At 34.3% G+C, this 14,182-nt stretch overlaps 1 protein-coding gene across 1 annotated transcript; it reads right to left on the bottom strand.

Annotated features, from left to right (window-relative positions):
- Positions 1 to 7,041: 7,041 nt before the first annotated feature.
- Positions 7,042 to 7,935, bottom strand: LOC121987313. Its single transcript, XM_042541171.1, has 2 exons — positions 7,400 to 7,935; positions 7,042 to 7,297 (listed from the first exon to the last, which is right to left on the bottom strand). Exons 1-2 carry the CDS (start codon positions 7,800 to 7,802, stop codon positions 7,176 to 7,178), a joined length of 525 nt encoding a protein of 174 aa, XP_042397105.1. The 5' UTR covers positions 7,803 to 7,935; the 3' UTR covers positions 7,042 to 7,175.
- Positions 7,936 to 14,182: the final 6,247 nt, after the last annotated feature.

Raw genomic sequence — 14,182 nt, 5'->3', positions numbered from 1 at the left:
TAGAAAAATTATTTACTTACATTTTTCAAAAAAAATTCCATTTCTATAGTGTTGAAAAATTATTTTGGCCTTAGTCTAGATCGAACCCATAGAAAGCATGATCTTATAGATCTAGGAAATGAACATCTCACAAATATACTAGGTCTACCTTGATTCTATATTCAAAAACATAGAATGACGTGAGATACGTAGGTCTTTTGCTTGGACTTCAGATGCTTATATTAGTGCATCAACATAAGTCTGGGCGAAAAATACAATAGTTTATTGATCAAGTTAAGTAGTCATTTTTCAACAAATATCTAATTGGACAATATTACTTAACTTGACTAACCAAGTGAAAACTGATGTTTTCTGTATAGCTAGCTAGTAACTAAAGGTTAGACATTTGAGAATCAATTTTAGATGAGCATTTTTAAACTAATTTTTTTTTAACTTAACTAAATATTACACAACTTAATTAAATTAAGTTAATTAATAAAATTTTAATTTTTTTAATTAACTTAATTAAATTTTTTAACAAATTAATAAAAAAATTCAACTTAATTGAATTTTTAACAACTTAAATTAAATTTTTAACTTAAATTAAAAATTTTCACCAACTTAATTAATTTTTTTTAACATAAATTCTTTTTCAAAACGTAAATTAATTTTCAATAAATAAATTAATTTTTTTAAACAACTTAATAAAATTAGGTTAATTAATTAAAATTTATTTTTTTAATTAACTTAATTAAATTTTTAACAACTTAATAAATTTTATTTTCCAACTTAATTAAATTTTTAATAACTTAAATTAAATTTTTTTCAAAACATTAATTTTTAACTTAAATTAATTTTTAACAACTTAATTAAAGTTTTAACTTGAATTAAATTTTTTCAACAACTTAATTAATTTTTTTTAACATAAATTATTTTTCAAAACATAGAACATAATTAATTTTTTTATAAAACTTAATTAAATTAAGTTAATTAATTAAAATATAAAATTTTTTAATTAACTTAATTGAATTTTTAACAACTTAAATTATTTTTTTTCAAAATCTTAATTAATTTTTAACAACTTAATTAAATTTTAACTTAAATTAAATGTTTTCAACAACTTAATTAAATTTTAACTTAATTTTTTAAACAACTTAATTAAATTAATTAAAATTTAATCAATTTTTTAACTTAATTAATTTTTTTACGTAAACATTAAAAAAAATGTGCTACTGTGGGCACCTGGACACAGTCTAGGCACCTCGCCTCGCCTCCGCAAAACCAGTCCACAGTTTTGTGGAGGCGGCCTAAATAATAGTCCGGGCATCCAGAGTTGGCTTCGGGTGCCTGGATACTTCCTATAAAAGCGCCCCAGTGGGCATCTATTCAACTTGCCTCACATCTATTTTTTTCTCAAAAGGTTCTTACTGAACCTTTCAAGAAAAAAAAAATCTCAAAAAATTAAAAGTTTTTTTCACCAAACTTTAAACTTTTTCCCGCCGGTTCTTGAGCCGCGTTGTTGAAAATCAATCAAAGTCGTCATTTCTTTTATAAATATTTTAAAAACCTCGGTAATACTCGAAACATAAACTTTTTTATTTTAATATTTTAATAATAATTTATCTTTTCATTGTTTATTATATGGTTGAGTAGGAAGAAAACAATAGATGTTGGTGCTGACCCCTCTAGGACTCCTACCACTGACCATAGGTTTCCCTCTAAAGAACATAGGGCTAGATTTTCATCCATTTCTTATGTGCCCTTGCCTAGTCATTATTTATGTAGGACCTTCTTTCAACATTCATGCATTCCTGGTATAGAGGTTATTGAGTTTTATAAGCTACAGAGACTAGTTTATTGTTCCAGTTTGGTTAACTCAAGTTTATGTGCCAAATTGTGCAATAACTTAGTCAAAGTAGACAATTTTACATACACTTCTAGGGTCACCACTACCGAGGTCACATTATCTCCTACCGCCCTTAGATACTTCCTAGGCCTGTGACCTTTAGTTGTTCCCTTTGTCTGTTATCCTCCTAGGGATTTACCATTCGGTGATTCCTACTCCCACATCACTTTGGATACGATCTATCCATATTTTTTTTAGAGGTGAGAGGGTACTGACTGTCACCTAGTTTCGATCAGTAGCACTTAGTGTTCAACATTACATTCTCTATAGGTTCTTGGTGAAGTGTATCTTGCCACTCACCACTAGAGACGTCACTATGATGCGACCTTTTCACTCTTTCTTCCTATATGCATTCTATTAGAAGTTAGATATATATATTAGCCTTCACATGTTCCATATCGTTATCTACTCATCTAGTATCCACACGAGTAGACGAGTTTGCATGCCTTACCACCATATTCTAACTATGTACTTAGACTCATCAGGTATTGATGTCACCACATGTGATGTCACACCCCTAAATGAATTCTTCATGATAGGTGCTAAGAATTTATCCTTAGCCTCCATACATATAGACAATTAGGGTATAGTGTCTTGGAGGGCAGCCCAGCATCAGCCAAACTAGCATCAGCCTACCTAACATCCCCCTGTCCCTGAGGAGTAGCCTTAGGAAGATCCAGAGGCAGATTTCATGCTTGAGTATCTACCAATACCACCACCTCCAGTCGATCCTACTCTTCCGAACTGATTTACCCATCTAGAAACATCTATGACTAGCTTACGACAGGAGGTATATGATCTTCGGGAGGAGACGGGGGCTATCCATCGAGAGATGCGGGCTGGACAACAGAAGATTCTAGAGATACTTCGATCATGGAGTCCAACCCACCGTCCGTCATCCTCTGCTGACTAGACACTTTGAGTTGTATTTTTGCTACTCCTTTATGTTCATAGCTTTTGGATTCATACTTGATGTAATACTATTTTTCTACTTCTCTTCCATTATGCTCTTATGCATTGTTTATTTTCTGCATTAATGTCTGGCATTACTTATCATATCTTATGTTTTTTTTACCTTAGTTCTTTTTTATGAATGCCAAATTTTTTTTGGGGGGGGGGGGACAAATTTGATCAAATAAATCAAGTTCAAAACTAACTTAGATTATTTACTTGCATTATGCATATTATCTTTTAATATTATATTTTTCTAACTTTAACCCAGATTATCATTGCATCAAAAAGGAAAATATTGTTGGTATAATTTGTACTAATGATCTAACTCAGGTTTTGATAGATAACAAGTAGATTAAAGTTAGAGTGTTTGTGATCTAATTACTTTACCAAGTGTGCAGGAATTGACAGGTCTTGAGGACCTGATACCAGGCTAAAATCCAGCTAGGTCCATGGGACCCGATAGTTGGTATGAAGTCCAGATAGGTCTGCAGGACCCGACATCTGGTGGGAAGTCCGGTTAGGTCCACGAGACCTGACAATCGGCTGAAGTTTAGTTGGGTTTGTGGACCTAACAACTGGCGGGAAGGACCTGATAAGTCAAAGGCAAGTCAAGCGACAGTAATTGGTAAGTAAAAGGTAAGCAACTGAAGAAGAGATCCAGTGAGGAAGCGTTCTCGGTAGAGGGAACAATAGGTGTCGGTCCAGCTTATATCCATTTGGGAAACCTAGCCTAAGACCTTGACTAGATCCTAATCTCGGGGAGATAGGATCCAATTAATGCTACTACCTTATTGTGCTAACTCTTTTTTGTAGGATAATTTTTATGCTTGGACTAATTTTTTTGCAAGAAAGAGAAGGTTGAAAAAGGTTTTCTAGGTGCTCGGAAGGGATCCAGGCGCTCGAAGTTGGTCTAAGTGCTCGAACCAGCTTCACCGGGCGGGGTGCCTGGCCAGGCACCCGGGCAGTTCGGTCGCCCGGAGGTAGTCCAAGCATTCGAACTAGAAAATTTATCCAGAAGCTAAGTTGGAGCGCGTCGACTGGTTGAGCCCACGTCAAGGGTCTAGGCGCCCGGAGGGGCCAGCGCCTGGAGGTGGATAAACTTCGCGGATAAAGTTTTAACGAGAGCTCACCACATCAGTATTATTGGATCGCTGGCAGCCGGCGAGAGGGGGGGTTAATAGTCCTACAAAATTAAACCAAACCTTTCTTGAACTTTACAAGATAAATTAAAATCACACTTGCATAAATCAAATAAAAGACTAAAAGAAAGAAGAGGCGCAAACGGTTTACTTGGTTACAACCAGGGAGGTTGTTAATCCAAAGAAGTTAGAGCTCAATAAGAAATCTCTTTCATGCGGAGAAGCCTCTTACAACAGTTGAAGCACTCACTTACAAAACAAAACAAAACTAGAATGAATCACAAGTGTTGTTCTGAACGTCTGGGACTAGGGTTGTATTTATAGCCCTAGTTGGGGCACCTGGAAGGTTCCAGGTACCTGGAGGGGGATAAAATTTTATCCCCATCACAACGGATCACGTTTGACATGATCCAGATAAGGATCCTGGTCTGAGCGCCCGGAAGGGTTCCGGGCACCCAGAGCCCGACGAGTTCGAGCGCCAGGACTGGGTCCGAGCGCCTATACCAAGAAAGTCAACATCTTATTGACTTTCAGTCCCGGTCTTCTGCTCTGATTCCACTCGCCTTGGTTTGAGTCTTCCACTCCGGTTCTGCTCGCTTGGGTGATCTCGCCATCCGGAATAGGGCTCACCCAAATCCAACTTCTGGCCTACGTGCAGTCTTCCGCTATGACTTCTCGTCCCTCGGAAATGTCGCGCGCCTCCTTCTCGTCCTCCCGCATACTCTTCCACAGCACCTCGTCCCTTAGATGCACCAAGCCTGTCAGCTCTCTCCCGTATCATCCTTCTCTCTAGCTGTGTTTGTCGCTCAACTTCCTGTGCTCCTAAGTTCTTGCACACTTAGACACAGGAGTTAAAAACTAACATAACCTAACCTGACTTGGTTGATCACATCAAAACTACCACGGGGTACTTACAAGCATAGTTCAACCACCCAGGACGGGATCCAGGCACCCGAGAGGGGATCTAGGTGCCCGGACGAGCCTATAAAAGTAACCTTCGACTAGCAGCTTCACAACAACATTTGCTACAACTTTCATATTCACACATTGCTCTGAAAAGTCTCCAATGACACCAAAAGGTTGCTCTGAAGTTTGAAGAACAAAGACTTCTTCAAATTTCCTTTTTGTTTATCAGTAACATTTACATTACAGTTATTATACTTGACTTTATAAATCCATTACGAATTGATAGTGATTTCCTATCGAAAGCACTCTCACATATGGGTCTTGGAGTAGGAGTCGTCGAAGGCTTCGAACCAAGTAAAACTACTTGTGTTAGTGTGTGCTTTTATTCTTTCTTTTCCGCTGCATGACTTATTTTAAATTGTGATTTCCTATTAACGCTATTCACTCTCCTCTAACATATTTATAGTCCTACACATAACACCTCTCTTGTGCTTAAATTCATCTCTTAAAAAGAGTTGGCGAGGTTGTTAGCTCTCATATTTATTTGTGTTTATTATTTGTGCAGACAATAATGATCATTCACAATTATATAAGAAAGAAAAAAGTTTTAGATGAGATAGTCCGAATAGCTAAGCATGAAAGTTATCAACTATCTACTAAATGTAATATATTTAAAGCAAACTCTATGGTGGACAAAGAAAGAAGATAATCCTGGCAATATATATTGGATAACCGTTTATGATTCAATTGTTATGGAAATTAGAAGAAGTTGACCATAATTTTAATGATAATTTTTTTTAATATTTTTTTACTATTCTGTCATTTATTTAGAGTCATATTTTATTGGATGGCAGTGCGTTTTTTTATTCTAATTTTTTCTATCTTTTTCTTAGGATTTAAAAAATAAAAGTATCAAATATATTATTCATCAAGTTTTAACTACAATTTTTATTTGAAATATTAATGATATCATTAAATTTTTAAAAATTTATAAATTAAAATATCAAAAAGTTTTATTTATTATATTATTATAAAATCGTAAACTATATATATATAAAATAAAAAAATCTTGTATTCATGTTCAATTCCCAACTAGAATGTATTTATATGAATTTTTCTTCCAAATGAGACGTACAATCATGAGATGTCCGTCATGAACGTTTTCTGATTTATCCTAGCGACCGGTGGAAAACTTTCGTGGGGTCCAATCGGTAGCCCTAAGTTCAGTGTTACATGGTTCAATAATTTTTAGAAATCATTGTTCCCATTACTTTTTGGTAGCATTGATAAATCTCACCTTAAAGGCTTCTTTAGGACTACCTCATGCGATCTGGAAGAGAGATAAATCATGGGAGGTTTCGTTAAATACAATGTCCCTTTTCATGGGAGATCAGGTGATCCACGATGTATTTCACATATGTTGGGAATTGATCCCATGACCTATTATAGTAACATCATATATAAATATCAGCTGTGTCAGTCCATGGGACTTTTTTACCCTCAGGTCTACATTGCAGTAGAAAGACATCAGGTTATCACTTAGGTACTCACAGTTCGATCCCCTAACTACGATGTATTTATAGAAATTTTACTTCCAAATGAGACGTACAATCATGAGATGCTAGGCTTGTTGGCTATCAATCTAAGCACTTCTCGATTTATCCGAATAGTTGAGGAAAAAATTTTATGAAACTAAATCGGTCTTAGATGTGATGTTACTTGATTCCTATTGCTTGCTTGTAACAAAAGGCATAAATCTCACCTCGGTGGCTTTTTTAGGATTGTTTCATAGATAAATGATCGAGAACTTTATTAAGCACAATCCCTTTGCAGGAAGGAATCAAGAAACCAATGATATATTATACCCACGTTGAAAATCAATCCCGTGGTATATTATAGCAACCACATATACAAATTCAAACGGCGTCAGAGACTTTTTCTTGAATTATAAAAACGTTACGTTCTAGTTTTTGTCATCTCTTGGATAAATTTGCTAGCGTTTATTCCATCATAGAATTTTTATATGGAAAGTTACACTAACCAAACAAGGCCATTACTATCTAAATTAAATTGAAAAAATTAACTATATTAAAACTAATTAAGTACCATTAATTAATTATATGATAATTAACTTAGATTGATAAAATCTACAAGATATTGCGCCAATATCTAATATTAAATAAATGAATAAAAGGTAAAAGGTTGAAGTTTAATTACTAAGATCTCTTTCTTTTATAATACACAAATGCGTAGAAAATTTTCAAAATTATTAAAAACGCATGAAGGAACAATCAGTAGGATGTCGGTGCAGCAGCAGCGGCGCCGCCAAACGCTGCGCCGGAGCTGAGAAGCTCCGCCATCGCTCGCCGGGGATTCACTTTATGCACCGCGCACAGATCCGGTAGAAAAACACCTGCACCGTTTCCGATCGCAATCAAGATTAGTGTCAGATTAATTTCTCGATTGCAACTTAATGAGGAAGCATTCTTTCCGCGCATAAAAAAATATAGATCACCTTCGCCGGCGGCGAGGTTGAAGTAGAGGTCGACGATGTTGGGGCAGTTCCGGTAGCACGCGGCGGAGCAGAGCTTTCCGACGAACTCGGGCTCGAGGAGGGCGTCGGAGGAGATGCCGGTGGCGTCGCGGCTGACGCCGCACGCCCGCACGCACTCGTCGGTCTCGACCCAGTCCCTCATCCTCCACTCCACCTCCACCTCCGACGTACGGCACTGGTATTCCGTCCGGCCGCCGCCCCGGTGAACGCTCTCCAGCAGGCACCGCTTCGACTCCGACGAGACCGCGAAGGCGCACAGGTCCTTGGGCAGCTCCTCGCAGGTGACGGCCCCAAAAGCGGAGGGAAAGAGGGGGAGTAATCCAGAGAGAAGAGTGAAGGCCAGGGTCATCTTAGAAGAAGCCATGAACGGCACAATCGATATCGATCGAGGCGATGGCGCCGGCCGGCTGCTTTATATAGCAAAAAAACAAGCTAAAGTTTTATCTGTGGAATGACTTGAGCGACTCCGTTTCCTTTACGGGATTTGCTTCGACGAGCACCACGCGACTCATTAAGCTTCACGGGCCGCTGGGTTGGCGGTTCCAACCTTTGCAGCATTAAGCTTCACGGACACTAAATTCAACGTGCCCGTTTTGTTGCCCGTTCCCTGTTCGAGGAAATGACCACAACGATTCTTTAATGGAATTTTTTTTTCTTTTTTTTTTCTTTTAATTCTTTTATGTCTTAGGGAAGAGGTAAAGTTAGATGCGTTGCTTTGTTAGGAAGTGGATGTTATTTTTATCTATCTATTTATTAATTATAATCCAGGTGTTTAAATATAATGTTTTTTTTTTTTTTTTTTGGGTAACTGATGGAGATAAAGGGGGAAATAAATTTAGATATTAAGTAGGGTAGAAGGTAACAAACTGTTTCCTGCTTCGTTGATTCGCACGAGCGTGCAGTAGTAACTTGAAGAATGGTTAGAAATAATTTTTTATTTCTTAGTAGTGGTCATTTATTTTTCTATTAAATGGCTCATATTGACTTTATTGTAATTAAATAGTAGAATTAAATAGCCATAATTATACTTAACTTTAGCCAGGGTGCAATTGTAAGACGGTCATATAGTTTACTAAGGTGGGTTTGAATCCTCTAGCAACAATATACTATAAGATATTTTTCTCTAATGTGTTAAAAAATTTAGGAAGCTGAGTGTTGGACCAGGAGTCAGTAGTCACTTGTGTTTCTGGATTTACTTAATCGATAATCTATGAGATTGAACTGTCTATCTTCAAGACTAGTTGAACGAACTGAAGATCCAAACACTTAGATTATAAAAAAATAAAAATAAAAATAAAAATGACGAGGCAGAATGGGCGGATTGAATTAAAAAATAATTGAATATACACATGGATGGAATGTGTAAATAAAATATTACAAAATGATCTCCCCAAGGCCTTTGCTCCATCACATAGGTTAAGTAAGAAGAGAGGTTTAGAGGGAGAAACATATTTTATTTTAAGGGACTCTCTTTTCTTTATACTTGAAGGTCATCATAAGCTATATATTGTGAAAAATATTTAGTTCAAAATTTGGGCATTAAAGATTATGCAAATGAGAAACTCAATTTGCATATTTGTGAATGTATTATTCTAACTTGTGGTATTAGAGCTCTTCTTAATAACTTGTGATTTTTCATTAAAGAATTTTTCTCTCTTGATCAATTTTGCATTCAAAAAGTTTTATGTTTTCTTCCGCTATTATTTACGTATAAAAATATCAACATATAACTATAAATATTCTTGACATATGATAACTTAATTGAGAAAACCTTTATAGTTACATACGTATTATACAAATCCTTTTTGAGACTAAAAGTTGTATGTGCTTTTATATTTTATTGGCATATCAAACAAATGGGCATATGTATTAAGCATGTTATATTTATTTGTGTTTGATTAGATCTTTTATGCTTTTTAATATATTCATTTATTAGAAATAAATAATTATAATCATCATATATTTGCTTATTATGCAAGTTATGAATATTTTCTTTCTTTTTATTTGATTATATTTAGATCCCTGTAAGCATGATTATTATGTTTATTCATACTTTATGTTTGATGATTATAAAGTTAAAATTATGCTCATATGAATCTTTAAATGATTATTTTTATTATTATTTAATTTAAAATCTATATTATGCATAATTTTTTATAACCAAAGCGGTTGAATTTAAAAGTTTTAGATATTAATTAAATAATATTTAATTATTAATGGGTATGTGATGTTATAGGATGATATGATGAAATTACTTAACTTTTATCATGAATAATTTAAAATTCATTGATTATAAAATAATTAAAAATCATCGAATTACATGTGTATTATAGTATCACTCAAAAGAGAACTTCAATATGCATTTAAAATTCATATGAATGTTATCTTAATTATGTATTATGATTTATGAATCAAAAGCATTAAAGTATGAGCATTCTACATATTTTGTAGTATCAACATATGTTGCTCTTCACTTACAAGCTTTGTCTATTACTAAGTTCAATGGGCTTATTTTTTCTAAACATAGTGAACAAATTTAGTTCCATTTAGGTATCTTAGATCTTGATTTGTTACTTCTTACTATTAGGATTCATGCAAGCTATAACCAACGACTACTGTTCATTGGAGGCAGCTCTATGGAAGCTCTAAGGCGCCTCTAAGGGAAGCGCGAGGGTGCCTCAAGTATCTTGGAGGCGTGAGGGCGCCTCCAATTATCTTGAAGGCGCCTCAAGCATTGTTCATCAAAGAATGAACAACTCCAATCTTTTGGGTGATGTTCTAATCGTTTCGAGTTGAGTTCACCTGAACTCAACTTCGATCTTCTTCTTGAGCAAACTTCCTTCCCGGCTTCTCGTCCCTCGAATGCTCCGCGCGTGTCCTTCTCATCCACCAGTATATTCTTCCATAGCTTTTCATCTCTCAGGTGCACCAAGCCCGTCGATTCGTTTCCCTTGACATCCTTCTCGCTCGTCACGTTTTTTGCTCGACTTCCTATGCTCCAAAGTTCCTACATACTTAGACACAAGACATCAAAAGATACAGGGCCTAACTTAACTCAATTAATCACATCAAAATCAACATGAGGTACTTACAATCTCTCCCCTTTTTATGTCCATAAATCCGAATTAAGATTAGGGTTAAACAAACAAGTAAAAAAATTTAACTTAAATATAGCAGATAAATTGCAACTAAGTAAGTATGACAATTAAATAGAAAATCTTCCCCTAAACTTAACATGTAGTTATTCTCCCCCTTTGATCAAATAAAAAATTAATGGAAAACAAAAATAATAGTAGAAAAATAAAGAAAATTTTGGGAGTCTTTTTTATATAATATATAAATTTCTATATTTTTATTGAAATAATTGTTTTAAGGAAATAATTTTTAAAAAAATATTTTTTTTATTTATGCCACAAATAATTTAAAAAATATTTTTAAGTCATGAAAAATCCTGAAAATATTTGTTAATGTTAAACAGAGTCATTTAGGTCAGAATGAAATTTTTTACAAAAAATATATTTTTATTTCGATCAGAATAAATATTTTTGAATAGAAAGAATCATTTTCTAAATTAAAGGCTAAAAAATAGAATGTTATCTAAAATTTTTGCTAATTTTTTTGAGCATATAAAATATAATATTTATAAACAGAAAAAATAAAATTTTCAAAAATAATTTTTTGAAAATTTTTAATTACAAAAATATTATTTGTCATAAAAATAAATCATAATAATTCAAATAACAGTAGAAAAAAGTTGAAAAAATTTTTAGCAACAGAAAACATAATGTTTTATTATAAAAAAATTAAGTTATTCAAAAATTAATTTATGAAATATTTTTAATTTAAAAATTACATTTTTGAACAAAGAATCACAAAAAAAATAATTACTGTTCGAAAAATTCTTAAAATTTTTATGCCAACAGATAATCCATTTGTGCATCACAAAAAAAAAATTCAATAGAAAACATAAATAGTTGATATATAAAATAATTAATTATACCAAACATGTTAAAAAATTAATGCAAATTCAGTTTAAGCATGCATATAAAAAAAACTTAACAGTTTATAACATATTTAGAAACCCAATATATATTTTTACTACTGGATTAATTAAATATTTTTCTTAGAATATATTTTTATGTCACTTTTTTAATTTAGCGTTTGTAAAATCTAAAATACCAATTAAGGTTTTTGTGTTTTTATTTGATTCTGTAATTTTTTATTTTTTCATTTTTAGTTTATCATAATTTTCTAATAAATATGCTTTTGCTAAGGTAATCTTTAATCGGTATTTTCTCTTTTTAATAGTGCATACTTTGTTTTTAATTTGTATGAATTTCTAGAAAGCATTTTTATAAACTCATACAATTTTTTGGGAGGTAAGGAACATAGTTCACTTACGTATTGTTCTCATGGACTGGTGCTTCCCCTTCATCCTTACTTTCTTTCGACATATCTCCCTCTTCATCAATGCTCATTTCGGATGAACTTTCATTATTTTCATGGCGATCCACCATCAGTCTTCTAGTTCGGACTCAGATGACGACTCGTTCCACGCTTTTAGGTTATTGTGCTTGGATCTACTTGGCCCTTTGCCCTTTCCTTTGCTTTTCAGCTTCGGATAGTTCCTTATATGCCCTTCTTCTTGGTAGTTGTAGCACTGAGCCTTTTACCCCGAAAAGATTTTGTTGTCTGTCTCTTATCAAAATTGTTAGATTTTATAAATTTTGAAAACTTTCTTACTATAAAAGCTTCTTCGTCTTCATCGAGAGAAGCTTTGGAGTCTAGTTCGTACCTTTTTGCTTTTAGGGCGATGTTTTGACTCAGCTCTTTTCCTAGTCTTGCACATATAGATTCGTGAAGTTCTAATGTAGAAAATAAGTTTTCTAACGTACTTACCTCTAGATCCTTAGAGATATAGTATGAGTCAATTATCGATGTCCAATCCGGTGTCCTCGGGAAAGCACTAAGAGCATACCTTAGGGAGTCTTTGTTTGTTACAATTTCTTCAAAATTTGAGTATAATGATCAGCTCCTTTAGGGTTGGCATGCAGTTGAGCGACCAACTCTCCTTCTTTCAGTTGGAGATTCGTTATTTGATTCCAGAGCAAGTCCCGTCTTGCGAACTTGACTTTGGAGGTCCCTTCATGAACCTCTAGTAATTTTTCTTAGAACTCTTTACAGAGTCGTAGGCGCCTACTCGGATGACCTCCTGAGGTGGTAATATACTTAGGAGATGGAACTCGACCTTCCCATTCATCGTGAACTCATTTTGCTGCTTCTTGCTCCATTGGAATTCTTCTAGTTCTCTTCCGTTCTCGTCTTTTGGTGCTTCAAAATCATATTTAATAGTTAGCAAAATTTCAAAATGTATTTTAAAAAATACCTCTATTTTGTGTTTCTAGACAGTGAACTCTCCCTCGAACTTTGGTGGATGGATGCTTATTTCAGCCATATCTTCTTTGCTTAGGTGGCGGTTAGTCCTTCTAAAATGATTGAGCTCTGATATTAATTGTAGGTCCATATTAAGTTGGCTAGAGGGGGTGAATGCCCTAACAAGCAAGTTAAAAATTTATCTTGCTTTTATCTTGTCAAGGATACAATATTAGATAATTAAAATTAATAACATAAAAAAGAAACAATTATATAAAATAAGTAAGAGGATAAAAAGTTTTTATTGGGTTACAATCTAGGTACTTGTTAATCCAAATAAATTAAAAGCTCCACTAAGAAAAATCTCCTTCATGCAGGCGGAGTAGCTCTTTTGGACGCTCAGAAAAGCTAGGAAAATGATTACAATGATTGTTATCTAAGTCTTAGCTCTAGAAATCTTTTTATAACCTCTTGGAATAAGTTACCATTGCTTGGAGGCACCTCTAAAGCTATCCAGGGTGCCTCCAAGTGGATAAAGTTTTAACGGTCAACCAACAGTTACTATTCATTGGAGGTGCGTCTATGGAGAGGGAGGGCGCTTCCAAGGGAGGTGCGAGGGCGCTTCTAAGAGAGTTCCAAGGCACTTCCAAGAGAGGTACGAGGGGGGCCTCCAAGCATTTTGGAGGTGCTTTGAGTATTGTTCATCCAAAAATGAACAACTCTAATTGCTTGGGTGATACTCCGATCATCTGGAGTTGAGTTCACCCAAACCTAACTTCGATCTTCTCAATGAGCAGACTTCCTCCCTGGCTTCTCATCCCTCAAACACTCTGTGTGTGTCATTCTTGTCCATCGATGTACTATTCCATAGCTTTTTGTCTCTCGAATGCACCGAATCCATCGACTCATTTCCCTTGACATCCTTCTTGCTTGCCTCGTCTTTCACTCGACTTTCTATATTCCTAAGTTCCTGTATACTTAGACACAAGATATCAAAAGACACAAAACTTAACTTAACTATGCTGATCATATCAAAATCAACATGGGGGGTACTTACACTTGAAACTTATATATGTGATATGCGTTCAAACAAAGCAATTCAAGGATTGAATGATCTTAATGATCTTTGAAAGGTCTTGGCGTATCTGTCGATTTTCAAGCTTTTGGCATTAACATTAATTATACTGGTTGAGACTGTAATTGTAGAAAGAGTATTTTCTGTCATTGGAATTGTGAAAGATAGGTTGCACAATTGAATGAGTAATGATTGAATGAATGATAGTTTTATTATTTATGTAGAGAAAATTCTAACCATTGATAATAAAGCTATTGTAGTAATGTTTTAAAATATAAAGAGTAGAAAAGAACCAT

This window comes from Zingiber officinale, chromosome 5B (assembly GCF_018446385.1).
Source record: "Zingiber officinale cultivar Zhangliang chromosome 5B, Zo_v1.1, whole genome shotgun sequence".
Classification (NCBI taxonomy): domain Eukaryota; kingdom Viridiplantae; phylum Streptophyta; class Magnoliopsida; order Zingiberales; family Zingiberaceae; genus Zingiber; species Zingiber officinale.
This window is presented reverse-complemented; position numbering and strand designations above follow the sequence as displayed.

Bases quoted from the DNA above. Each gene is read 5' to 3' on its own strand.
- LOC121987313 (XM_042541171.1), bottom strand. From the start codon at position 7,802: ATGGCTTCTTCTAAGATGACCCTGGCCTTCACTCTTCTCTCTGGATTA. The intron at 7,298-7,399 runs GTGATCTATATT...GAAACGGTGCAG, and splicing joins CAACCTCGCCGCCGGCGAAG to GTGTTTTTCTACCGGATCTG.